The sequence below is a fragment of the Rousettus aegyptiacus genome, unplaced genomic scaffold (assembly GCF_014176215.1).
Source record: "Rousettus aegyptiacus isolate mRouAeg1 unplaced genomic scaffold, mRouAeg1.p scaffold_m13_p_17, whole genome shotgun sequence".
In the NCBI taxonomy this organism is placed as follows: domain Eukaryota; kingdom Metazoa; phylum Chordata; class Mammalia; order Chiroptera; family Pteropodidae; genus Rousettus; species Rousettus aegyptiacus.
Genome location: NW_023416292.1, coordinates 15,968,207 through 15,992,690, shown reverse-complemented (window position 1 = coordinate 15,992,690; position 24,484 = coordinate 15,968,207). Strand labels below are relative to the sequence as shown.

The following is a 24,484-nucleotide window of genomic DNA, read 5'->3' as shown; positions in this document are numbered from 1 at the left end:
GGGGAAGAGAGGTCATGGCGTTGTAAGTGGGATCATATTTTCCTTACTTGCTTATCTTTCATAGACTCTAAAAAAATATATATATATAAAAACTTGTTAGAGTGTAATAATCTTTAACTTATGATTAAGATTAAATATATAAAAATAATATCACAGTAGTATGGATTTACAAGTAATTTAAAACATTTTCATGATTGCAAAAGCTTTTACAGTTCTATCATATTAATACCAGTAGGCGTCCTAAGAAGAGTGGAGCTAGGACTCTAGCATCATTACATAGTGCTAGAATTGGCACTCTCATATGACTCATAGAGTCAAGTGAACATTAGACTGGAATTTTGATTTTTATACTCTTCCAGGCCCAGAGCCTGAGGATAAGTTTATTTGCAGATAATCTACAAAATTTCAAAGTGGTATCTGATATTGGCATTATCCAAAACCTTAGATTTTTAAAAGTCTGCTTCAGAGATGCAGGTGTTCTACACGTGGATGGCTTCCTGTTGCGTACAGCAGAGTCTAAATCAGTTTTAGCATAAGCTTCATTTCGTTTATTAAAAATAACTGAACATAAAGAATCCTTCTGTAAACCGGCTCCAAGGTTATAGCTCATTCTTATTAAAGACAAGCAACCCTATGTTTATTCCTGGGTAACCTGCAAGTAGCTACAGAATCTTTGCTGCCACACAAGCGACCTGTCTAGTCTCTCCCAGGATCCTCATTCGCCTGAAATTGCTGCTATGGCTGGTCTTTCCTTTTCCTTTTTTCTTTTCTTTTCTCTTATGGTCCAGTCTCTTAACTGCCTGCCATAATAGTGGACATAGTTCTGCTAGATTTGCAAACAAAGATCATGGTTCAGTGTTGTAATTTTATGCCTGAAAACTTGGATATTGTTTCTTTTAACGCATTTATTGATCACACCGACGCTGGGCATGGCGCCATAATAGATGGTACAGAAAGTACATAGATGAGTAGGAATAACCTGATAGCTAAACTCTACTGAGTCCTTGTGTCAGGCTTTCTAAATATTTTACCACATGAATTACCTCGTTTGATTTTTCACAACCACCTGAGCTAGGTACTTTTTTATCCCCATGTCATAGATAAGGAAACTGAGGCAAGAGTATACCCGTCGCCGTAGGTGACCCAGCTAGTGAAGGGTAGAGTTAGGCCACAAACCCAAGCAGTTCTGACTAGAGAATGTCAGCTGTCATATAATACTGCGCCTTACTCCTGCTCTGAAGAAACTCAGGAGGAGCAGCTACGCCTAAGCTCCGCGGGGAACTCCAGGACAGCGCTGTGAGGGGGGCGGGATGCGCCTCGCGGCCCAGGGGTGCTCAGCTCTGAGCCCAGCTTTCCAGTCGTGTGCTTACTTTCACCTCGTTCTGGTTTTACTAATATGCCTCTTCTGTGAAAATTCCATAAGACTAGTCTCTGACCGAGTTTGGATGTTTAAGTGACATGCTTAAACATTTATTAACAGTTGCTAATAAATAAAACACCCTATTTAAGTCTTATTCAGCTAAGATTTGATATGACAGTTAGATGCCTAATTCCTCCCAGAAATCTTAGAGCAGATTTATTTTATTGGTTCTGAGGATGGTAGGAAGAGACTTGAAAACTGTCTTTACATGACCGTAAATAAAACAAAGAATGAAGTTCTGATGGTCAATCTTAGCCTCTGTCACCAGCCATTTTATTTTGAGACGTGACAGGGAAAACCGTTGGGTCATGTTGGTGGACTCGAGTTGTTCAAACAGCGGTCTTCAGTTCCGACTGGATTTTCTTTTTGTTTGAGCAAAAGTCCCATGAGATGTCTCTCAAATTTTAGTTCACAAGTGAATTAAGGGAAGGTCAGCTCTAAGCAGCGAACATGTTTCTAGAAGGAAATTGTTTCAGAAGGTTGGTAATAGAGAGTTGTTAGTTGCAAAAATGAGTTAAAGGCACACACTCTAAATGGAATTAGCAGTTTGGACCAGCCAGACCCCTGTGGATTCTGCACTGAAGCTGTTGAATCACAGCCTTGAAGTTGGTCTGGTCGTACCCACAGGTGTGCATTCCTGCTTATAAAGCCTCCTGGAGCTTTCTGACTTGGATAGCAGACAGGTTTTTTTTACCCCAAAGAGTAAAGATCAGTAAGTTAGGGGGGAAGGTATTTATAAATAAGCTTAGGGTTGCAATTCTGATCTGTTAGACCATTGGCTCACTAAATATTCTGCATTTTTATAATGTCAGTATTTTGCTGATATAACAAAATAAAAAATGTGTTTTAGGAGATTTTGGTGCTCAGCAAACCATATGAAGAAAATACTAAAAAATTATTTGTATATTTCTGTTTTTATAAATTGACTACTTAAATATTGTATACTTTTTTTGTTTTTAAAAATTATATATTTTAATACTGCGGGTCATTTAATTCTTGGGGGAAATTGGCATAAAGTATGTGATCAAGAATTTACATTTAATTTCATGTGAAAGGCACAAATTCAAATTGAAATAATTTTATTCAATGCAAAATGTATTTTCTGTTGGCAAAACTAGAGTTTTCTCTAATTTCCTGTCTATATTTTTATAAATAAAATGTATTAGGTGGCTGAAATCTTAAAATTATTTTTTCATTGAAAGAGCAGTCTCGTAAAGTTTTTAAATAAATCGTTAAGAATCTTAGAACATGTATTCATTTTTGATTTAAAATAAAGCTAAGATTTGTTTTACATGTGGCAAATATTTACATTTTAGAAAACAAACTTTGCCTGTATTTAGTCAATATAATTTTTAAAATAAGTAGGACTATGAACACTAATAATCCTCTGCAGTATATTGCAGGAAGATGAAACTCTATAACTCCGCTCTTGTAGTTATGATAAAATTCATTTTAAAAAAACTATATCCATGGAAATGAATTGTGCGAAATAATACACATTCGACATTTACATTTTTAGGAACTTAAAAATACAGAGTTCTAATTCAGTTGTAGACTGTCTGCCCTCAGTCAATAGGCTTGATCATCATCTGGACTGCCCTCAGGGAGTAGGACCCGCCTCGGTATTCGGCCCAAAAGACTCCGTCTTGGTACTTGCTTCTGTAGTGGCCGCCTCTGTACCAGACTCCGTTGAGGTTGGAGTGTGCGCAGGCGTTGTACCACCATCCTCCTTTATGAAAGTGGGCGCAGTTCCCTTTGAGGAGAAAACAGACGGCAAAGTAAAAGTTTCTTCTAAGTGTGGTACTCCGTAAACCGTCAGAAACTTATTCTGCCTTTGGAACAACTGAATTGGAGTTTTTCTTACTGGTATCTGTTACCTTTATCTTCATAGTTTAGTTTCTTCATTTATTCTCTTACTGTTGCTTAAGTATCAACTACATGAAAAATCACTTAAAATTGCCTTGTTTTATCTTGCCCTTTGCTTGCATAGGACTTGCTTTTTTTTTTTTTTTAAGTGACTTAATTTTCTAGGCAGCAGGGTAAATAAAATATAATCCGTTTTGTGTGTCGGGGGGGAGATCGGAGAAAATGGGAAGAAAAGGTAGGGAGTTGCTTAAGAGTAAAGTTTGAGGAAAATTAAATTCTCTATAGCAAAAAATAATATAAAATAGCACTACTAACAATTAAATGGGCTTTTGTAAATAAGGCATATATTATGGTCGTATCTCTCTTCCTCTTTTTGCCTGGTCAAAATAGGTTAAAATAGCGATCTATGAGCTGTTCGCCAGGATACAGCTGAACAGAACTGTAAATCAATTTTTTTGTGGGGGGGGGGGATGGGGAGGCGTCTTCATCAGTGCCAAACACCTGAGTTAAAAAGGCAAAAGTATATGAAAATTAAATTTAAAAGTATATTACACGGATGGCATGATCGATTCTAAAGAGCGTATCAACTTCCCCTCCAAGCAGAGCTTCCCCGACTCGTCCCTACGCGTCTTACTCGTCTCGCTGTCCCCTCACTAGGAGATGGCTGCCTGTTGCCCGCACACCCAGCGGCTGGCTTCCTGCACGCCCGCAGGTCTTCGTCCGGATGTTGGCATCGCACAGTCACCTTTCGGGTCCACCCCATATACAGCAGCACGCCCTCCCACCCCACTCCCTGCTGCCCAACCGCGCTCTGTTCCCTTACTCAGTTTTATTTTTCTTAGAGTACTCGTCACCGCCTGAAAGGTCATTTTGTCTCATTCTAAAGAGTAAGCTCCATAAGGGCAGGAACTTTGGTCACTGCCATGTCTTCAGCCCCTTCAGCGGTGCCTGGCACGTGGGAGGTGTTCAGTTAGCATTTGTTTGGAATGTAAGACACTTGAGGGTTTTATTTCCAGACGAATGAGGATCCGTTTTGTTTCACACCATCCCCCCCCCCCAGCCCCCACCCCACTCTGGTTAGAAAAACAGAACCTTGTTCTTCCTAGAGCTCTATCTTTAGAGTCGGCTTGTAGAAGAGATCCTAAAGCGACTCCTTTCAGCAGGTTATATTCTCTTTCAGCCTCAAATGACCTTTCTGGAAAGATTTTTAGTAGGATACGCCGTAATAATAGGATCTAGTTCATGCACGGGAGGTGGCGATTCAACAGAGGACGCACGTCAGTCTTTCCCAGCTCACCTGTGTACATGTCTTTGTCTCTGTCCAGCGTGGTGAACTGTTTACCATTGTGCCACATCATAGAATCCCCTGCGTTCCCCTGGTAAGTTCCCAGGCGCAGTCTGTAGAATTCACTCTCTGGTTCCAGGCGGAAGCTGCTGTACTCCGCATAGACTTTCTTGTCACTCCAGTCTTCCAGTTCAATCAGCAACTTGTAGTTGTCTTGATTGCTGAGCATATAGATGTTTTCTAATCCGAGCCAATATTCTCCATCAATGTTTCCAAACCCCTTCTGTCAATAAACAAAGCACGAGAGGACATAAGTAAGTGTAGAGAGAGAAAACTTTTTTATACGTAAGTTTTAAACATTTGAGAGTGTAAAGATACTGGCCCTTTAACTGGGAATGCGAATTTCCATTTTAGTAGGTCACCTGATCTTCAAAAGCCCCACATAGTCATTTTGTTTTGTTTTGCTTTCTCTTAATTTGTCAATAGTATTTATCTGCACAGCTAGTTTCAAACCCTACGAATAAGACAAAGGCAAAAGGGAATGAAAATTATTCATAGCTACAAATAATTAACTGTCCTATTTCAATAAGCATATTCCATTGGAGGTATGCAGCAGAATTTAAGCTGGGTAAACCTGATCTTAGCACTAAATGCATTTTCAGGGAGGTTGTGCTTCAGGATTTTTTTTTTTTTTCTAGTTACTTGGTTAGCAATTTACACAATTCTGACACAGATATATTAATGTCTCAATTTTATTTGGCAGTGAAATAATCACCTAAGACTGAGTAATCACATGTTACTTCACAATTTTGGTAAAAAATTAACCATCCAGAAAATATACTTTCTCCCATCTGCCATCCTCAAACTGAAGGTGGTATATACTCATAAAATGAGCGTAATGAACATCAACATTAATAGCAAAGACTAGTTGCTACCTTTCCAAAACTGGTATTGAACGATTCTGGTCCTCTATGAAAATCCAGGTGTTGTACATCAAAGTATTCTCAACAGCACCAGTGTTTGGTACCATCAACTTAAAGCATGGAGTGATCATCAGAGGTGGTCATAGAAATAGGGTCATTCATTAAGACCTATACTTTATTATTGCTTAAATAAATAAACCCGATGATAGGTACAGATGTGGTCATAAACAAAAAAGCAGTTATCCTCTTAGGAGTAGTCTTTGCAAAGAATTAAATACACATATAAGTCATCCAGACAGAAGGGACCATTTTATGGCATATCTTTGGTTTCCTTTTTACGTTTTAATTTTGACTTGAAAACTGGAGATGAGAATCATCTTTTTGACAAATGTAGATAATGGAAAACATATGGATAGCTATTTTTTAACCATGTATCTTATTTATTGCACAGAATGGCTGCTCTTGCAAGAGCTGCGTTGTTCTACCTGTCCCCCAGGTCTGAATCTCTGTTTTACCTTATAATTGTCCCAGTTTCTGAAGAAGTTGACAGAGCCATCCATTCTTTTCTGAATAACAGTCCAACCCCCAGGATCCAAACTGTTCTCACACCATAACTGCATTGGTCCGTTGCTGTTTTCAGGTTTAATCATATAAATCCCACTGATCGAATAACCGGCTTCTTTTGCATGCTGACAGTCTTTGAACGGTCCTGAAATAAAAATATCATTGATTGCCAGGAAACGTAATAGAAAAACAGCCAGATTAAAAGTTTTTAATCAAAGGTCTTACCTTTCTGTCTTTTTTTTTTACAGATAGCATTTTTTTATCTATTGTATATACACAGTATTATAAAAGTTAACAACTAAATAAAAGGATTATCCCAGTCCCACTATCCAGAACATTAACTTGTTTCATTTTCCACTCTTGCAAGTTTTTGTCTGTATACATACATGTTCACTTGTTATAATTTCTAACACACACAGAAAATTGGATTGTCTTTTTATTTTAACCTTTCATGAGATTATAGTCTTTGTTCTAGCACTTACAGTAGCTGTAATTATACAGCCTTTGATGCTGACATAGTTTATTCTGCTATTATCGGCCATCAAAGTTTCATCTGATTTTAGTATTATAAATAACACGACAAAGTGTCTTCTCATTGGCTTCATTTTTTCACGTTTTACAAAAATGCTCTGCTGGATGAAGAGCATGTAAACACTTTTCAACTCCTCTTAGTACCCAGTTTACAGTTTTCAAAACTTGATTTAAATGGATACACTGGTCCTTTGAGATACTCACTGAAAGCAGCGTACCGTGGTCAAATAAGTTTTAGAATTGCTAAATGTTATATTACCCTTTTGGAAACTCACAATGTACATTCACGTATTAAAGACCAAGAAGCCCTGAAATAAAGTAGAGTTTCTCAAATTTATAGAACCTTCTAACTTTTTCCTCATCCAACAGTCCATGAGAATACATTTCAGGAATGTTGGCAACATGCCTTCCTAAAGAGTTATATCAATTTATGTGACTAATAGTAATCTTCTTTCTTAATCTACACAATGACCTTATGATAGTTTACAGATGTTCTATACATGTTATTTCATACTTTTATGGATTCTCTCCCTGTTTTTTAATCCACCAATAAGTTCTTCATATCTTTCAAAGTGACAAAACATTTCATAAGATCATTTGTAGAGTGTCTGACTCTTGAGTGTGTGATATCCACGTTTTGGGATCTTAAAAGAAAAAGACTTTGAACATTCTTCGTTTCACCACTCTGCAGTATTCTGATCCCTATTTTTTTTTTATTTTTTATAAGCATGTAAAAATTTTAAGTGGTTGTAAAATAAGAATTACCCTAAAAGATCTATTAGAACAAAAAAGTATAGAAATCTCAGTAGTCAAATTTTAAATTTCACTAGAAATTTTTAAATTCTGACATAATTATCTGATAGTCGAGTTTTGTCAAGTAAAGTTCATGCAAGTTATTTTCAATCTGTACTATAAAGTTAATAGGATTGTTGAAATTTTGAGAAATGTGTTATTTATACTGTGCCAAGTATATACAGGGTCCCTTTTGGGCCTTATTGGGGTAGAATTGATCTCATTAAATAAATAGTTATACAGTTACATCATTCAAAGTTTTTAGCGTCTGTGAACTCTTCCTTCTAGATTGCTCCTTGAGGACAAAGACTTTCTGTTTTTCTTCTGACTTCATGTCATCAGTATTTTAACTATTAGTAGTTTGCTGTCAATAGTTTTTGTTAAATAAATGAATCAATTAACTTGCCTTCACATTTTAAATGCAAGGAAATTGAAAACCATACTCAAAAATCAAGAGATGATCAGTTTCTCTAGTCCAGATTTTTATGTTTAATTGATATTTATGTTTCAGAGTTTAAAAAATTATAACACAGTGACCATAAACACTACAGATTACTAGTAAAAAAATTTAAGAACTGCAAAGATTGCTATCTTTCTTGGGTTACATTTATTTTAGGTATTGAAATTTGGGTTCTAGAGTTTCAATTTGATTCTTTTTAATAATTTTCATTTCATTTCTGAGATTACCAGTCTTGCACTCATTGTGAACATATTTTCCTTTAAGCTGTAATAACTACCATAAAAATTCTTGTCTTTATTATGCCTGGTTTGCTGGGAGTTTTTTTTATCATGAATGGGTTTTAGATTTTGTCAGAGTCTTTTTATTATTTATCTACTGAGATGATGATAAGATTTTTCTTTTTTCGTTTGTTAATGTGATGAATCCTGTTGATTGTATTTTTAATGTTAAACCAAATTTGTATTCCTGGAATAATCTCAATTTGATTATGTTGTAGTATCGTTTTTATATATTGCTGGATTTGATCTGCTAAAATTTTGTTAAGAACTTATGCTTTTATATTTATGAGGATATTGGTTAGTCGGTGACATCTCATAAATGGGTTCTTTGTGTGGGGAGGACTATGATAAAACTAATGTGTGAGCTTATCAGACTGGCCATGAATTAGATCACATTTCATTTAAATTCAGTGCAAATTATTTTTATATTATCTTCAATATAAAACGTCACTTATTGTATTTAAATTACAGAGTATTCACAGCTGTTAACACAATACTTAACATTAAATAGCCATCATCAGTAACCGTTATTTCTCTTCTTTTCTCCATTGTTGCTAACCTTGACACAGTTAAAGCTTATTTAATAATTTAAGTAGCCTATTTAATAAATATATGCTTATTTAATAATTTTAATGTGGCTAATCAAAGATGAATATACAGTCATTTATGCCTTAGAGAAATAACATATTTCTGAAAATCTTCTGTCCTTCAAAATCATGCACTAAAAATAACAGCTGATGTTAGCTGTTAGCATACTTTGTATCCAGCCTCAGTTAACTTGTGTTACACAGCATTGATATGCTTAGGGAAAATCTCATATAGGTCAGTATGACCTCTTTGTTGTACTGATGTTGTTGTCCTTTTTTTTTGCTAGTCACATATGAGTTGCTTCACATTACAGAAACATGCACTTTAATCAATTCAGAGAAGGTTTGAGAAGTTGTATTATCACGTAGGATGAAATGTATAGAATTTAAATTTTCTATGTGGGAATGAAATGGAAGGAAAAGTGAAGTAGTATTTCCAAGACCATTTTTAGATTATTTTGTATAACGCACAGAAATATATTGATTTGTTTACTCATAGAGCTCCCTGTGGGCAAAACCTGTATATTTTGGTTGTGTATCCACAGTTTAAGCCTACTTAGGCACTCAAATATTTGTTGAATCAAATAATTCTGGTAGCCACAGTGGTTTTCTCAGTTCTGCATTATTTTTTTCAGAAATGTCTTTGATGTTTCTGCTACTGGCTAGAAACTGTTTTAGGTTCAAGCAATAAACAACCATAGGGTCAAGTGCGAAGTAGGGGAAGTGGCAAGTATAAAGAGATAATTTCACAGACACGTGCTAAGAAATAGATAACCCAGATTTGCAAGGGAGAGATCAGAATCTACCAGTGTCTGAGATGAGTTTCAAAGATTGATGAGGAGCGAGCTCGTGGGGGTAGGGGGATCTGATCGAGGCCACACGTGGGTGACATGCTGAGGCATGGAGACGGGAGAGAGCTGGGTGTTAGGAGTTGCACATTTAGTATGTCTGCAATGTGAGCGGCAGAGGGTGGTCCTTAGAGCTATAGAGTTGAAACTGATTCCTTTGGTTTAAAAGTGTAGTCATCATGCTTCTTTCCAAAGTTAGGTTTTTCTAAGTTGTCGGTTTCAGAATAGTCACGATATCTGAGGAACATTGCTCTTACTTTAAAACCTATTAATATTGTAATTTAATGTAAAATGGTTTCGTTGCAATACATATAAATATTTCTCTTATTTGGGAAATTCTCTTATTCTACGACTGTTACCTCTGTATTGCTTATTCCATGAATGTCATCTTTGTAAATATTGACTCTGCACTCATTGGAGTATAGTTCTGACAGTTTACACTTTATATTTAAGTATATATCCACAAGTTGGACTTTATTAGGTTATTTGAATTGCCATCAAATATTTAGAAACATCAAGGTTTTAAATGTTGACAGAATATTTACAAAATGTTATTTTTCTGCTATTTAATAGGCCCTTGGATATTTAATATACGAATTGTGGAGAGTTCTGGGTTTTCTAAATCCATCTTTGATTTGATAAGACTTCCATTAATGCAAATTTAAAATTATCTTCAACTTTAATTTTCAACCCACTTTTTTGTAGTGGGCTTCATGTTGACAGTTTGGATGCCTATTAGAGTTAATTGATATAAAGGCTTGGGAAAATTTAGTTGAAATCCTTCTTCAGTACACGTGGATAAAATTAATAAAAATAGTGCTATTGCTGCTTTTTTTCCTTCAGTAAATTTAGTATTTGTTTATGTTTATTTTCTAAATAAACCATAACCTATCTTAGCCCAGTGTATACTGTCGATCTTGGCAGAAATATTTTCTCAATAATAATGAGATAAATAACTCTTATTTACTCTCTGCTGTAGAACTAGATTATAAACCATTCTTAAGTGTTTTAAATGCACGTAATAGAAATTTTTAAATGACTAATAGAAAAGTACCAGTTTTATTTTTGAGAGATCAAATTTAAGTTGTTAGTTTGCATATTATCAAAAATAAATTAATCGATATGTTATTTAGGAATTTGTTCATGGTGGTTCAAAGTCTATAGTTGAAAATAGACTGAAAATACCTCTCTTCCTCAGCTATGTGGTGATTAAAGTTTGTATGGGGCCAACAAATTCCAGTTAATAGATCTGATTCATAGAAAGAAAAATATTGACCAGTCATGCCACATTGTTTCCCAGTGTGTATTTTTCATTAAGAACCCATATTTTGAACACAATGGTGTGTTAAAAAAAAGATTTTGTACTTTAAATAGCACCTTTACTGGAACCATCTTTAACATTTCTGCCCTTTTTCTATAAACCATTCGATTACTTAGAGGGATAGTCTTTCCCTTTTTATTGTTGAATTTCTCATTTATTTTCTTTTTCTCAATCCTGTGCTCTTTTTGATAGGACCAAAAAAAAAAAAAAAAGTTTAGAGATTTCAAATAAATGGTCAGCAAGTAAAATCTTTTGAGAGGTAAACTTTTTAATTGTGTTGTGAGTTAATTATAAGATAAATCCATTTGACAGCATTTCTAGAATGAGAAGTTTGAGGTAAATATTTTATAAAGTAATAATAGATTCTTTCTTGTAATAATATAAATTACTTTGTTTATTAACCTAAATTTAAAATGGACTTAGCAACCTGAGCTTTTGTTTTTGAAGTTATTAAAGGATTTGTCGATTGGTTTTCGTAACTGGTTAATACAATCCTATTCTCATAATTTCTTTGCTTATTAACTAGTCTCGTTTAGTTTTTTGTTTTAAGTATTAATATAAGTATTCCACTGAAACCATTTGAATCTTAAAAATTATGAATAGGAAGCATTTTAAATAATTGAAAATTAGCTTATTACCCATGAAAAAGCATGTTTTTCGTTTCTGATGACTGCTTTGCTAGTTTACCTTTTGAATCTTACCTTTTATGCCTCCATGTGTGCCAGGGCAAGGCGCACAGAGAGAAGTGTGCCAAAACAATGTGACAGTTAGTGACGGTCAGACCCTACACACACACACAGCGTTTCCACGCGCCTCACCTCATGTCATCTTCACAGCAGTCTCTTAGGAAAATGCAACTGGATCCCAGAGAATCCAGGTTTCCTGTTGTTCAGATGTATGCTCTAAAGTACTATGAAGAAACTTCTCAATTCCATTTATCTATGAGGAATGAACTTGTTTTTATAAATGTATCATTTGTAAAAAGGTAATGTTTTCTTTTATAAAAAATTAACCCGAAATACAGCCAGCGAATAACATGAACAGTTAGTTTTATTGAGGCAGTTTGCCAGGTGTTTAGTTAACATTTCCAAACTTTTTTTTTTTTAAGGTAGAGAGATAATTTATTTTAAACTAACAAAATCATGCTATTTTGCTGTAAATTCATACTAAGTTCATTCTTTTGAGGTGTATTTTTTTTGTAACTATTTTAAAAGAAAATATAAATTTACCCGTCATTAAAACACCTTTTTAAAAAATGATGGTAAGATATACCTAACATAATATTTACCAACTTAATCATTTTTAAGTATGTTTGGCAGCATTAGTACATTCTCATTACTATGCAGTCAATCTCCAGAACTTTTGTCATCTTGCAAAACTGAAACTCTATACCCCATTAAACAGTAGCTCCCCATTCCCCACCTCGCCCCAGGGGGCCCGAGAGCCACCATTCTACTTTCTGTCTCTGCGAATCTGAGTACTCAAGGTACCTCACATCAGTGGAATCATAGAGCGTTTGACTTTTTTATGATGGGCTGAAACACTGTTTAAATAATACATAACGTTATGCATTTAGGGCCTTTAGAGCGATCGTACGCCTACACGTAGAGCACAGTAATGTGAGCTGCTTGGTGCCAGAAGCTACGTGTGTACAGTGTCCATCTGTCTTTTTTCCCTTTTCACGCAGGTGCCCAAACAGTTTAGACATGTTTTCCAGTCAGATATAAGAATGATACGAACAAAGATTTTAGCCACATTCTATATAAAGAAAAGAAAATGGCAAGTCTGTTTATTGCTGCTTGTAGTCATTTATATTCGATAAGAATCACAGAATATCAGAACTAGACATCATCCAGTCTAGCCAGTGCTCATTGTACACATGAGAAAAACAGAGACAGGCCAGCAAGTGACTGACCCAAGGTCAATTACAAAGAAAACAAGTTTTCTTAATTCTGTGTACATTCCTCATATGAAATGAACGTTCTTATGGTGTAGCTAATTGTGTCCTTGAATTTCAGAGACCAGCATTATGGCCTCAAATAAGTAAAGAGTTACATTTATTACAAATAAGTTATGAATAACAGAAAAGGTTATGCCTGTCCTTAATTTTTACACTGAGGATCGATTTATTAGGGACACATACATCATTGTTTCATTAAAGCATGAGTCTGTTTAATGGGACTTTTGATATGCTGAATCCCCAGCATGGGGTTTAATTCTATAATATTGGATTTTTCTTGCACTACAGCTCAGTGTATAGTTAAACCTGGAACTGATGTATTTCATTTTGCATAAACACTTTTTCATGTGTCAGTGCATCAAAATGTGAATAACCATTTCTTCTACAATTGGTGCTACCATCCACTTAAGATTCAGTACCCATGGAAAATACTCCATGGTGACATATTGTGTACCCCATCAGTTTAAAAAAATTCCACATACTTCACTTATGTTTAATTATGAATTGTATGTACAGACTACTATACTGATATCGTATACATAAAAAGCTTACTCAAAATGTAAATTTTTAAAAGGTATCAAAAATATTGTTTTCTTTCTATACCTAGTGGATCATTTTATATATATCTTTCCTTTAGAAGTGAAAGGGTGTGGGAATTAATTATGCTCGTGATTTATGTAGTTTGATGGAACTCTAGCCTGTTGTTACTGTGAATTATAACAGTATAAAAATGAATGAATCCAGTACAATAGAATGTATTAAGGTACTTCTGTGAAGGTCTTTGGAATGACAACTTTAAGAAGCTCTATTAAAATGTAATATCAAGGCAGTCAGTATTTATTTAGCATCTTCAAATGAGAGACAATAGCCATATACCAGGAAGGAGCTTATGTTATAGTAGGAAGACATTCATTTAGATGTGTCTATAAGTCCCGTGTGTAAAGATAATGGATAATTCAAGAGGAAATATAAGAAATAGAGACTTTCATGGACAGAAGCAATCACTTCAAGTCTGTGGGAGTTGACAGGGGCTTCAAGGAAGAGTAGCTATTTATTTTATTTTATTTTACTTTATTTTAGTCTGAGCCTTATCATTTGAATAGACAGAAAGCACAGAAAAATTTAGAAGACTGAGTCGGTTCATTTTATTGAAGCAGACAGTTTTTGTGAAGGAAAGCTAAAGAAGTAGAATTGATTCTTTTGAGGAGGATATTAGCCTCACCTAGGCTAAGCAAACTGGACTTTTTTTGTTTGCACTATGGGAACTGCTAAGCAGAAGTGTGATGTGATCACAGCAGTAGTTTAAGAAGATGTCTCTTGGCATCGTAGAATACATTTCGATGGAGAGAAAATGGAGTTAGGGAGACCAGCCCAAGCTATTATGCAACTCTTAGTAAAAATTAACATTGGAGTCCCAGGCACTGTTCTAAGCACACCTAAAGTAACTGTTCAACTCTGTGGGGTAATACTATTATTATCCCCATTTTACAGATGAGGAAAATGAGGCACAGAGCAACTCTCTCCCCCTCCCCTGCCTAAAGTCACACAACTAGTATTCCAAGAAGTCTCCATGTTCTAGCTGCTGCCATGACAGCTTGGATCTAAGCTAGAGCTCAGGCTCTGCATAGAAGTCATGGACGCAGCCATGAAAGACTGAGAAGTCACATGGGTAGAACTCAGCTGACTGTGTGGGGGGCAGGAGGGGCGTGTCGAAGAAGAGCCAAGCGAAGTCGGAAATGGGCAGTAACATGAATCAAAATAGAGAAATCCAGATCGACTGACCTAGCAGTTTTACAGAAATTTATTCCAAGGATATAGTCATAGAGAAAGAAAAAGCAGAACAGAGGTTTTTGTAATTACAAGGTATTGATTACTGTGTTTGTGGGTGGGCGGGGAGAAAAACTTGGAGGTTATTACCAAATGTTAATGATAAATCTCTGAGCATTTGGATAGTCCATGACACTTTTATAAAAAAGTTTATTAGTATTTTCTAGATTTTTCTGTAGTAAGGGTGTTTTTATAACAGTAATTCACTGATTTCTGAAAGGAGCATACTAGTTTGGGGAAAAGGTTATTTTAGAGTCTTCTTAGTAATTCATTCATCCATTTCTCAAGTGTTTATTGTAGTGCTTACAATATGCTGAGCACAATACCTGATCCTGACTAGATGTTTGGGACAGAAAAATGAAAAGGCCGTTCACTTTCTTCCAGAAGCGGTCAGTGCAGCGGAAAGACAGACATCCAGTGTAATGTGACATGGGAAACATGTTCGAGGCAGAGTCAGCAGTCTGGGGAAAGAGCCATCCAGATATGTTTCTTTGAATCTGGGAAGGCATGACATTTAAGACACTGTTTCAGTGAAGCCTTAACAGTTGCCAGGTTGACAGAGAAGCAGAAAGAAGGCATTTCACTGAAGGCAACAGCAGCATGTGAGCTGATGGTGGACTCTCCAGATGCGGACACCCAGCTATGGTTAGAACCGGGAGGGGGAGCTCCAGGCAGGAGTTCCCTGAGCAGTGGTGACACCTGTAACCTGTACGAGATCTCTAAATGGAATGTGTTGGAGAGAGCTGTTTTAAGTCTAGGAGAAGGAAGGAGATGCCAATGAAGGGCCTACGGAAGTAGGACGAATTAGAATATTATGATGTGGAGGTGCAGGAAGGCAGCGCTGTGAAGTGTTTTTGGTAAATTTGTATCATCGTCTCTGCAGCAGTATGTCCTGTCTTTTCAATAAATGAATGAACTATGATTTATTTACCTCTTTTTTTTTTTTTTTTAAGCTTTTGAGCATTGAGGCTTTTCCTTTCACTCCAAGGAAACTAATCAACTTGTAAAGAATTCAAGAGACTGGCTTGTGAAATAAATGTAAAAAAATTCAGAAAGTTAGCAACGAGCTTACTAGACTGAAACAAAGATGAATTCCAGGCACCTAGATCAGTGACTGGTATTGAACGAATGAAGGAAGGAATGATACTAAGCAATAGAGGTGGAGAGAGTAGAACGATTTCTAGTTTTTTCAATGAGAAGGAAAACTTATTTATACGTACATGAGTACAAGGTACAAATCGTAGTTCGTTTTGGCCTTGGAAAGTAGGAGGGCTACCTCTCCTCCCGAGACTGAGGACAGGGAGGCTCAGGTTTTGTGCAGATTTTTTCAAGATGGGAAAGAACAAGGAAGCTCGGGCCTGAGTGGACTTAATCCCAGCACAGCAGTAGGTGGTGTGTCTGCTGAGAGCGGGGTAGCGAAGAGGTGTAATTATAGGCTGAAGGAAAGTGAAAGCAGTTCTTAAGTCCTCCTTTTCAGGACGAGGCCGATGGGAAGAGCAACAAGAGGGAAGTAAGATTGTTGAGCAGCAGCGAGCACCACGCTGGGGGCTGGTGAGATGCTTTGCAGGGGGTAGGAGTGGCTCATGGACTCACTCACTCCCCTTTAAAAGCTTGTGACTTAGCCTGGAAGAATTCGGATGGAAGAGTGTTCATGCTGTTTTACAGGGTCTTAGAGCTGAGAGGTGTATCTAAGTTCAATTCTTGATTAATAGAAGACAAAGGTAGTAATTTTGATGCTCATGTATAATTACATAAGCAAATTGAAGAACAGGTATTTATTACGAGTGTTGTTTCATAAACCTTAGAGCATATTAACCTCGCACTCCCATTGTTAACAGTAAGCAGTAACTCACCTTCATCGATGAAAGTCACTGGTGGCATCTTGAAAGGGCTTTTGGTAGGAGCCGTTGCCAGATCAGGCGGTGCCATTAGTTCTCTGGGATACCCCGGGTCTCTCTGTATCTCGTTACCCCCCAGCAGGCCAGGCGTGTACTGGTGGCTGTTGGGGACGTGTTGCGGCACTACCTGGACGAGAGGGGGAGACACGTGGGGGTCTTGTCGGGAAAATATCCTCAGGCACTGTTCTTCCAGCAGAGCGATCATCACGGACTGGTTATTGACGAGATCGGTCAAGGAGGCGTATTTCACCTCTAGTTCCCTGTACCTCGTCGCCATCTTCAGCATCTCTGTGGTGACATTGAGGATCTTATTTTCCAGCTGGGAAAGTTCGAGCGAGTTGTCCCTCTTGCGGACGATCTCGTGCAGCAGCTGCATGTAGAGCTGCGTGACGCGCGAGTTCATGTTGCGGCTCTCTTTCCTCAGCAGCTTCACCTCGTTCACGAGGTTGCCGTCCACGTCCACCACCAGCTGCAGGACGTCGATCTCCCGCTTCTGCTTGGAGAGCACGTCCTTCAGGTTCTCGAGGTCCATCCGGGTGATCATGTCTTTGATGGCCCCTGCGTCTTGCCCTTTGGTGTTCACGCAGATTGGCCCCGTTATCTTTTGCTCCGGTACCAGGAACGTGTACGCACATTTCTTGACGTCCTCCTTACCGTCTGTGGCACGAGGGGACCTCCTCTGAATTATTTTTTTTGTTTTGAACTGTGCCCCTCGGCAGCGTCCAGGGCCCGTTAGCAGGAAGAGGAGCACGCTTAGGGTCCAGATCAAAGCCTTCATTTTGAGATGAGTTGTGTGACGTCTTCTTAAAAAAAAACAGTGAAGGGAAAAAGGAAAAAGAATTAATACCATTCTTTTAAAGTCAGTCATATAAAAAAGTATCTGAGGAGAAAACTGAATTATCTATTGACATTTGTAAATAGGGTCAGAATTGTTACTGATTTCTTAAACTTAGTGTCATAGTGCCTTCGCGTTTGTTTAAAATTAGGTCTCAGAGACTGGTTCTTCCACTGCCACCGTATTCCTCTTTTGATGGGTGGTGCCCCTGTGTGCAGAGGCTGCTGTGAGGTGCTCCCGGGGTTCCCGAGACCCTATGAGATACTCTTCTTACCTCTAAAAAGTTCACTTACTATCTTAAAACTCTGAAAACGTTATACAGTATTCGTAAGGCATCATTAAAACATTACTTCCTAACATTAGGTGACTTTAGTAGTCAATAATTTATATTTATATTGTGCCGTTTCAGTTAAATTAGGCCTCTCAACAAATACCTTTTTTATCTATCAAAGAAACATTTTTAGACAAATTAAAACCAGAAAGTTTCAGCATCATGTTTTTGTTTTTGTAGTGTGTCCTTTTGCGATTCGTGACAAGTTTTAAAATGATAGAATGTTTATGGTCATTATTGCGGGAAATGGTGTTTTCCTAACTTGTAATATATGAGATATGCTCTAAGCTTATATGGGATTCAGCAGGTTAATTCTTCTAACAGGTTCTACTGAACTATTTTAGTAAAATGTTAATAATTTTCTATTACCAAGGAAAGAAACGATCTATAACTGAATATGATTGTCAGAGTTGGAAAGCCTTAGAGCCCATCTCATTCGAGGACCTCTCTGAACTCATGTGCATGTTGAGGCCAGGCCCGCACAAAGGGATGAGATTAGAGCCAGGTCTGGAATTCCGGTTCCCTGGCTCGTCAGGTGTTTATGGCAGTGGCACGTAGGCTAAAATTGCGTGCTTGGAGTGTTTCATTTGTGCTGCGGCAGATGAGAAATATTTGTCCTCTATGGTACAGTGTCTACAGAAACACTAGAACTAGTTCCAAACCAAAGCCTCTTCCTTTCCCTCTCCTTACCTCCCTGAGGAGCAGCAGCAGTAGAATGGGTAAGATACGTCTCTCCATCAGGTCATTAACAAGCTGCTGTGGTGCGGCCCCCTTCCCACACTTATGAACTTGATTCCTGTCTGCTGTTTTTGACGGGTGGCAGTGGATACACTAAACGGAGCTTTCCTGTCCCATTTTCCACCCAACTAGTAGTTTTTTTGATTTAAGAAGCCAGGTCCCAACTTGTTTATGCCTTCTGTCAATGGTAGCAGTGCAGTAATAACAGTTGCGTACTTACTGCGTGCTTGTTAAATGCCAGGCATTGCTTCAAGCCCTTTACTGTATCAAATCTTTTGCTTCTCACCATAGTTCTCTGAGGTAGATTATTATGATCCTCATTTTCAGATGAAGAAACTGACCACCAGAAGTTAGGGACCTTACCCAGAATTACACAGCTGCTTAGAGATGGAGCCAGGATTTGAACCCAGATAGAAAACTCCAGGGTTCTTATTTTCCGTGTAACCACTGTATCACTTGGCAACATATTCTGTCCTATTTTCTATCACCAACATTGTAACAATCCCTTATATTCATGCGTGCTCAACACATGTTAACTGTTCTCATTCATAGCCACACAGTGAAGTAAATGCATGCCATTTTGCACAGGAATGAGGTCCTGGAGAAGCTTAAATACCCAAGTGGGATTCACCTCTTCTACTCGTGACTTTTGTAGACCTCTGATTTTTATGCTACTCGTGTCATAACTACAGAAGAGTCTGAACTTTGTGTTTCTTCTGTTTCACAAAATAGAGTGATAATGAAAATAAAGAATGGATGTGTGGAGAATAACTATTCTTTTACAAAATAAGATAGGAAGGATGAGTGTAATATTCCATATTTATATCAGAGGCCTTCTACTGCTGACTTAGAGCCAAGAGCACATTTGGATCAGCACTTTTTTGTTTGTTTGTTTTCATACTTTGCCCTCTGACATCAGGAGAAATTTTAGACCTTAAGAGTTACCTATTTTATTTTTTAAAAGGCTTTCGTTGCCTATACCAAAAGAGTTACCTGCACCAAAAACCAATAAAAGACTTCTCGTTAAGTTGAGATCTGGTTTAATTTAAAAACTGAGGACAGTAAAACAGACGCTGTCAGCCCCCTGGGTAAATGTGCAGCACGCCCCCCAGTCAGTCAGCTTACCTTGTGTTCGAACCCAGGCGTTTCACTTTCATAAAAGAGCGGAATTCTTAGATCACAAAATTATTCTATGTTAATCATCTACTACGAAGTAAGCTACCAAAACAAGAAAAATTCTGAAAGCTTTGTGAAACTTCAGAACAAGTAGAGTTTTATGAGCAATACTCTGTTTGAAAAGCTTGTATTCCTACCAGACACAGATTTTGATGCAACAGCATATAATCCAAGACTGTTGTGCCTTTGCATCAGTGTGTCATGGAAAAACAAAAATGTGGAAATATGAATCTAAATTAAAATAGCAATAGCTTCCTTTTGATGTAGTCTGCCTTGGCTCTTAGCGGGTTCCTATATGGTTAAGTCATAACATAAATCACTGTCTACCATATGAGAATTTGACCCAAAGTAGTATTTAAAAGAGACGAGTAAAAGCTTGTTTTTTTTAAGTAAATACAATTCCCTATCCTTACCCAAGTAATGACTTCATTGTTCACAGAGTAAGGAACCACATTTCTTAAGTAGTAGACTAGCTACGTCATGAGTAAAGAACTTTTTAAAAATACGTTTACTGTTACATTTTCTGCAAACATTCTCTTATTTAATATTTTCCCACATATGTTCAGTTTTAAAAGTGAAAGATCCATAAATCTGTGTTACCTCATAAAACCTTTCTGTATACGTTAAAATTTTCCTAGGTCCCAAGAGAATGTTATAAATTAGTACAGTATACTTAAGTTTAAATCTGCCTTTGCTGGGTTGTTTCTAGGGGGGGAAAAGTCTTCTATGCCTTGGATTAACTTTATTGGTACTTTTTCTCTTCATAGTTGCTACATTGCCCGCTAGTAGAGAGAAGAAACAAGTCAGAATTTGCTTCCTTTCGGATGGCAAATGCAGAGGCACTTAACTGACGGTATCAGGCACAGAAATTAGCATGAAGCCATGAGCTTAAATTTATGAAGCAATGACAGTACCTTAGACTGTGAATTAGTTTCTGGGAAGAAACTACTTATCTGTGTGATTTGGGTTTTAGATTGCTCGCAGCATCCCTATGGCTTCCGTAAGAACTGAGGTTTAATGAGGTGTCCTGTACTTTTCACAGCAAACAACAACAACAAAGAGATGACAAATACATCAGATCCAGTACTACTTGGAAATTCTAGCAGGTTTTCTCGTGAAATATGTTTAACAGAGATCCTCCCAGTATTTAGAGTTAAGAATCTTTACGGAAAGAATATGAAAGTAAAGTTGGAGAAATCTTAGCTTCCCCATTATTTGCTCGTCGAGGATTCCTGCAGTTAATGTCTTTAGGATGTAAAGGACCAGAGGGGTCCCCAGATCGGAACAAACTTAAGTATCTTTACTATTAGTAACCAATAACATTATTTTAAATACTCACACACGTAAAGCCCCCAATGGAATATTGAAAGAAACCTCTTGTGCATGGTTACCAAAATTACTTCTGTAAAAATATTATATATTTTTGGTCTTTTAATCATGTATTTAAGTCGTTGTATTGTGGGTTTTATTTTCTGTTGTTAATGCTGAATACTTATGTAATACTTGTATCACATTTGCTTCTCAGTCCTTATCTGTTAACGTTTTAGGTGTTCTTTTTTTAATATAACAATAACTGCTTTTTGAAGTAATTCCAGTTTTCGTTTCTGTTACCCAAATTAAAGTGCCATTACATGTGAACCTGGGAAAATATTTAGAATTTTGAGTTTTAGCAAGAACTACATAGACTTGTCTTAAATCTTTCAAAGGCTTTCTGCTTGATATTTGGTTGTACTATAATTGAGGTATTGTTGCAAAGCCTTTTGAGTAATTTTATATCTTCTTAGCTGTGTTTTTCTAGCTGTGCTTTAGATATCTAACAGTATATATCAGTCTTTAGCACACACACTGTAGCTACGTGACGAGACACTAACCGTATTTACAACTATTTTCTTTAAGTTTGTTACCCTTTGTTTTCAATCACTGCGCTATAAACCGTCCTTATACATTAATCTTAAAGTTAAAATTTCTATCTCGTGTCACTAAAGCACTTGTTTTCTGAAACCCAGCATATATGCATTCATCTGTAAGCGCATACACTAAATATAATTAAATCGAACCTTGATTGATGCATTAGTCATCATAAAATAGGTAATGGCCAGTTTTTACATACAGTTGCAAAGCAAAACGTTTTTCAGATGAAATTTTAGTATATTCCAAAATACTTTTTGTATAATAAGAGATTTTGAAAATTCTACCACAATGTACAAGGATTATGCATTTTGACATACATTAGAATTTCCAAATAAAAATAAAAGTATGAAAATACCTTTTTGCATCTGCTGATAAAGCAAACGCAGAACCTTGCCGCTCTTACTCTTGCTGTTAAAAAATCAGTGAAGTTTGTTCATCTGCGACTTTAATGGCAACTGCATTTTTGTTTTGGGCCGTTGAATCCAAGCCGTAATAAGGAACTTTTTCTTCTTACAACACTAATCAATTGAATTTGACAAGCCACCTATGTAATTTTGAGAAGTGAAGTGGAAGTTCTGGTCTGTGGGCTGTCTTTAATCCAGCAGAGAAAGCTTTGCGGCTTTGCTCTGTCTGCCACATGGAGAAATGCAGTAACCAGCTGCAGCTGACCCAGATTGTATATACAGCACCCTTGAATAGTGATTCCCTCTTTCTCGGTAGACTCGAGTTCAGCCCACATATTACGTCACCGAAAAATTGCTGGAGACCAGCGGGGGTGGGGGTGGGGGTGGGGGCGCGGGGAGGGAGTCTCCTCAGGATTTCCTCTCTGTGGCCTTAAATCGGAGTGGGGGGGGGAGTGGGATCAGCGGGGGGTTGAATAGCTCTGAACAAGGAGGGACTGTGCAGGTTGAAGGAAGAGCACCATCTGGAAGCAAACTATCATGGTTCAGCAGGCAATTACAGAACAAACATTTTAGTCAGCGGCCAGAGATCTTTTACGTTAAATACTGAAAAAATAGTACTCAGCTTCACCTAGAAGCAGTTGCGGACTGATGAGTTTGTTTTTGTTTTAAAGAACAAGAGTTAACACTTTGTCAGGAGGCAGCCACCTGAATAATACAATACTCTCTGTAGCCTAGAAGAAGTTTTAAACATTTTACTAAGTTGCCGTTTCAGAAGGTTTTCAACTTATAAGAAACCCAGTGTTGTACTACGTTACATCTGACTGTGTAATGTTTCTTAAGATAAAACTGCTCATATGTATAATTACCAAAACTAAGTGGAAATCATTGTTTAAAATTCTTTCGGAAATTTAACACTTTAAACTTAAACTCTGATGCTCTGTAACGTCACTTCCTCAACGTGACCCCTCTTGCCTGAATAAGATTATTCTTAAAGTTGATGTTTTGTGATTTAAACACAAACATAACCCTGGCCTGAATGGAGTGGGGAGAGAGCTCTGAACCACACCCCACCCCCGGCTACGTGAACTCAGACAAGTCCCTTTTACTTACCTCAGGCCCGGTTCTTCTGCTGTGAAATCAGGTGCTGGAGAGAGCATTACTAACCGTTGAGTACTGACTATGCTATTATATATCATTAAATCAAGAAACGTGATTAAGTAACTCAGTTTTGGAGGAAACACAAATTTAGGCATCTTAAGTGATTTGGCTTAGTCCTTAAGTCGTAGAATTGGAATTTGTGGGATTCGGAATCTTACTCTAAGCATTAGGCGCAGGTCTCTCTCTCTCTCCCTCCCTTCCTCCCTCTCTCCTTCTCTCCCTCCCTCCCTCTCTCTCTCTCCCCCCTCTCCCTCTCTCCCTCCCTCCCCCTCCCTTCCTTTCTCTCTCTCCCTCATCCCCTCCCTCCCTCCCTCTTCCCCCTCTCCCTCCCTCCCTCCCTCCCTCTCTCTCTCCCTCCTCCCTCTCTCTCTCTCCCCCCTCTCCTTCTCTCCCTCCCTCCCTCTCTCTCTCTCTCCCTCCCTCCGTCCCTCCCTCTTTCCTTCCCTCCCTCCCTCCCTCCCTCTCTCCCTCATCCCCTCCCTCCCTCCCTCTTCCCCCCTCTCCCTCCCTCCCTCTCTCTCTCCCTCCCTCCTCCCTCTCTCTCTCTCCCCCCCTCTCTCTCTCTCCCCCCTCTCTTTCTCTCCCTCCCTCCCTCTCTCTCTCTCTCTCCCTCCCTCCCTCCCTCCCTCCCTCCCTCTCTCCCTCATCCTCTCCCTCTCTCCCTCCCTCCCTCTTCCCCCTCTCCCTCCCTCCCTCTCTCTCTCCCTCCCTCTCTCCCTCATCCTCTCCCTCCCTCCCTCTCTCCCTCCCTCCCTCCCTCCCTCTCTCCCTCATCCCCTCCCTCCCTCTCTCTTTCCCTCTCTCCCCCCCCCACTGGAGCACATAGTTGCAGATTGCTGCTGCTAGACGGAACCCTTGGCCTTCTACTTCCTGTACATATCATGTGCTTTCCCCTCCTCGTTGCTTTAGCTTGTGCTATTTTTCTTTTTCTGATAGGCTGTACCGTATTCAGTTGAATTTTGTTGATCCACAGCCTTATTTAAAGTCAGCTTAGTTTCTGCCCCTTTTACAAGATCGATCGTTTCTTTACATTCCTGTGACCTACGGAGGCATAGCAAGGGTTGCAAGCTGAGGGGCTCTGAAGACAAACGCTCACAGCAAGAATGAAACCGGTAATAAGTGAAGTAAACCAGAAGTAAGATAACAGGAAAACAGGGTTGTGACAGACAGACGTCTTTATGGTTAGCATAGTAGGATATGCACCCTTTCCAGCTGCACTTCATCGTTGCCAGATCTCCCCATTTTTTAGGAAAAGTGTCATTTAGGTATTTCCTGTGATATTTCCTGATTTTAAAAACATTGGGACAGATGGACTGCCAGCTTCTAGTCTCGGATTTACATTATGTAATACGTTACTTGACCAGTCAGCGA

At 38.0% G+C, this 24,484-nt stretch overlaps 2 protein-coding genes across 9 annotated transcripts in view; one reads left to right on the top strand and one right to left on the bottom strand.

Moving 5' to 3' along the window:
* The window catches only part of RALGPS2 (Ral GEF with PH domain and SH3 binding motif 2), a 173,022-nt gene that overhangs the window by 114,698 nt on the left and 33,840 nt on the right, over positions 1 to 24,484 (top strand). The gene's annotated exons all lie outside the window — the stretch shown is intronic.
* On the bottom strand, positions 2,039 to 23,217 carry ANGPTL1 (angiopoietin like 1). Of its 4 annotated transcripts, none has more exons than XM_016141201.2 (5): positions 23,066 to 23,217; positions 16,516 to 17,363; positions 6,010 to 6,203; positions 4,584 to 4,854; positions 2,039 to 3,173 (listed from the first exon to the last, which is right to left on the bottom strand). In XM_016141201.2, the coding sequence occupies exons 1-5, from the start codon at positions 23,206 to 23,208 to the stop codon at positions 2,986 to 2,988; spliced, it is 1,644 nt and encodes a 547-aa protein (XP_015996687.2). In that variant the 5' UTR covers positions 23,209 to 23,217; the 3' UTR covers positions 2,039 to 2,985. The 4 variants fall into 4 exon arrangements, with proteins under 4 accessions (XP_015996687.2, XP_015996688.2, XP_015996691.2 ...); XM_016141202.2 differs by having other exon boundaries at positions 16,516 to 17,360; XM_016141205.2 differs by lacking the exon at positions 23,066 to 23,217 and adding an exon at positions 21,907 to 22,237 and having other exon boundaries at positions 16,516 to 17,360.

Bases quoted from the DNA above. Each gene is read 5' to 3' on its own strand.
- ANGPTL1 (XM_016141201.2), bottom strand. From the start codon at position 23,208: ATGCCTAAATTTGTGTTTCCTCCAAAACTGAGTTACTTAATCACGTTT. The intron at 6,204-16,515 runs GTGAGTTACTGC...TTTTTATTTCAG, and splicing joins AGTGACTTTCATCGATGAAG to GACCGTTCAAAGACTGTCAG. The intron at 3,174-4,583 runs GTGAGCTGGGAA...TTCTCCTCAAAG, and splicing joins AGACAAAGACATGTACACAG to GGAACTGCGCCCACTTTCAT.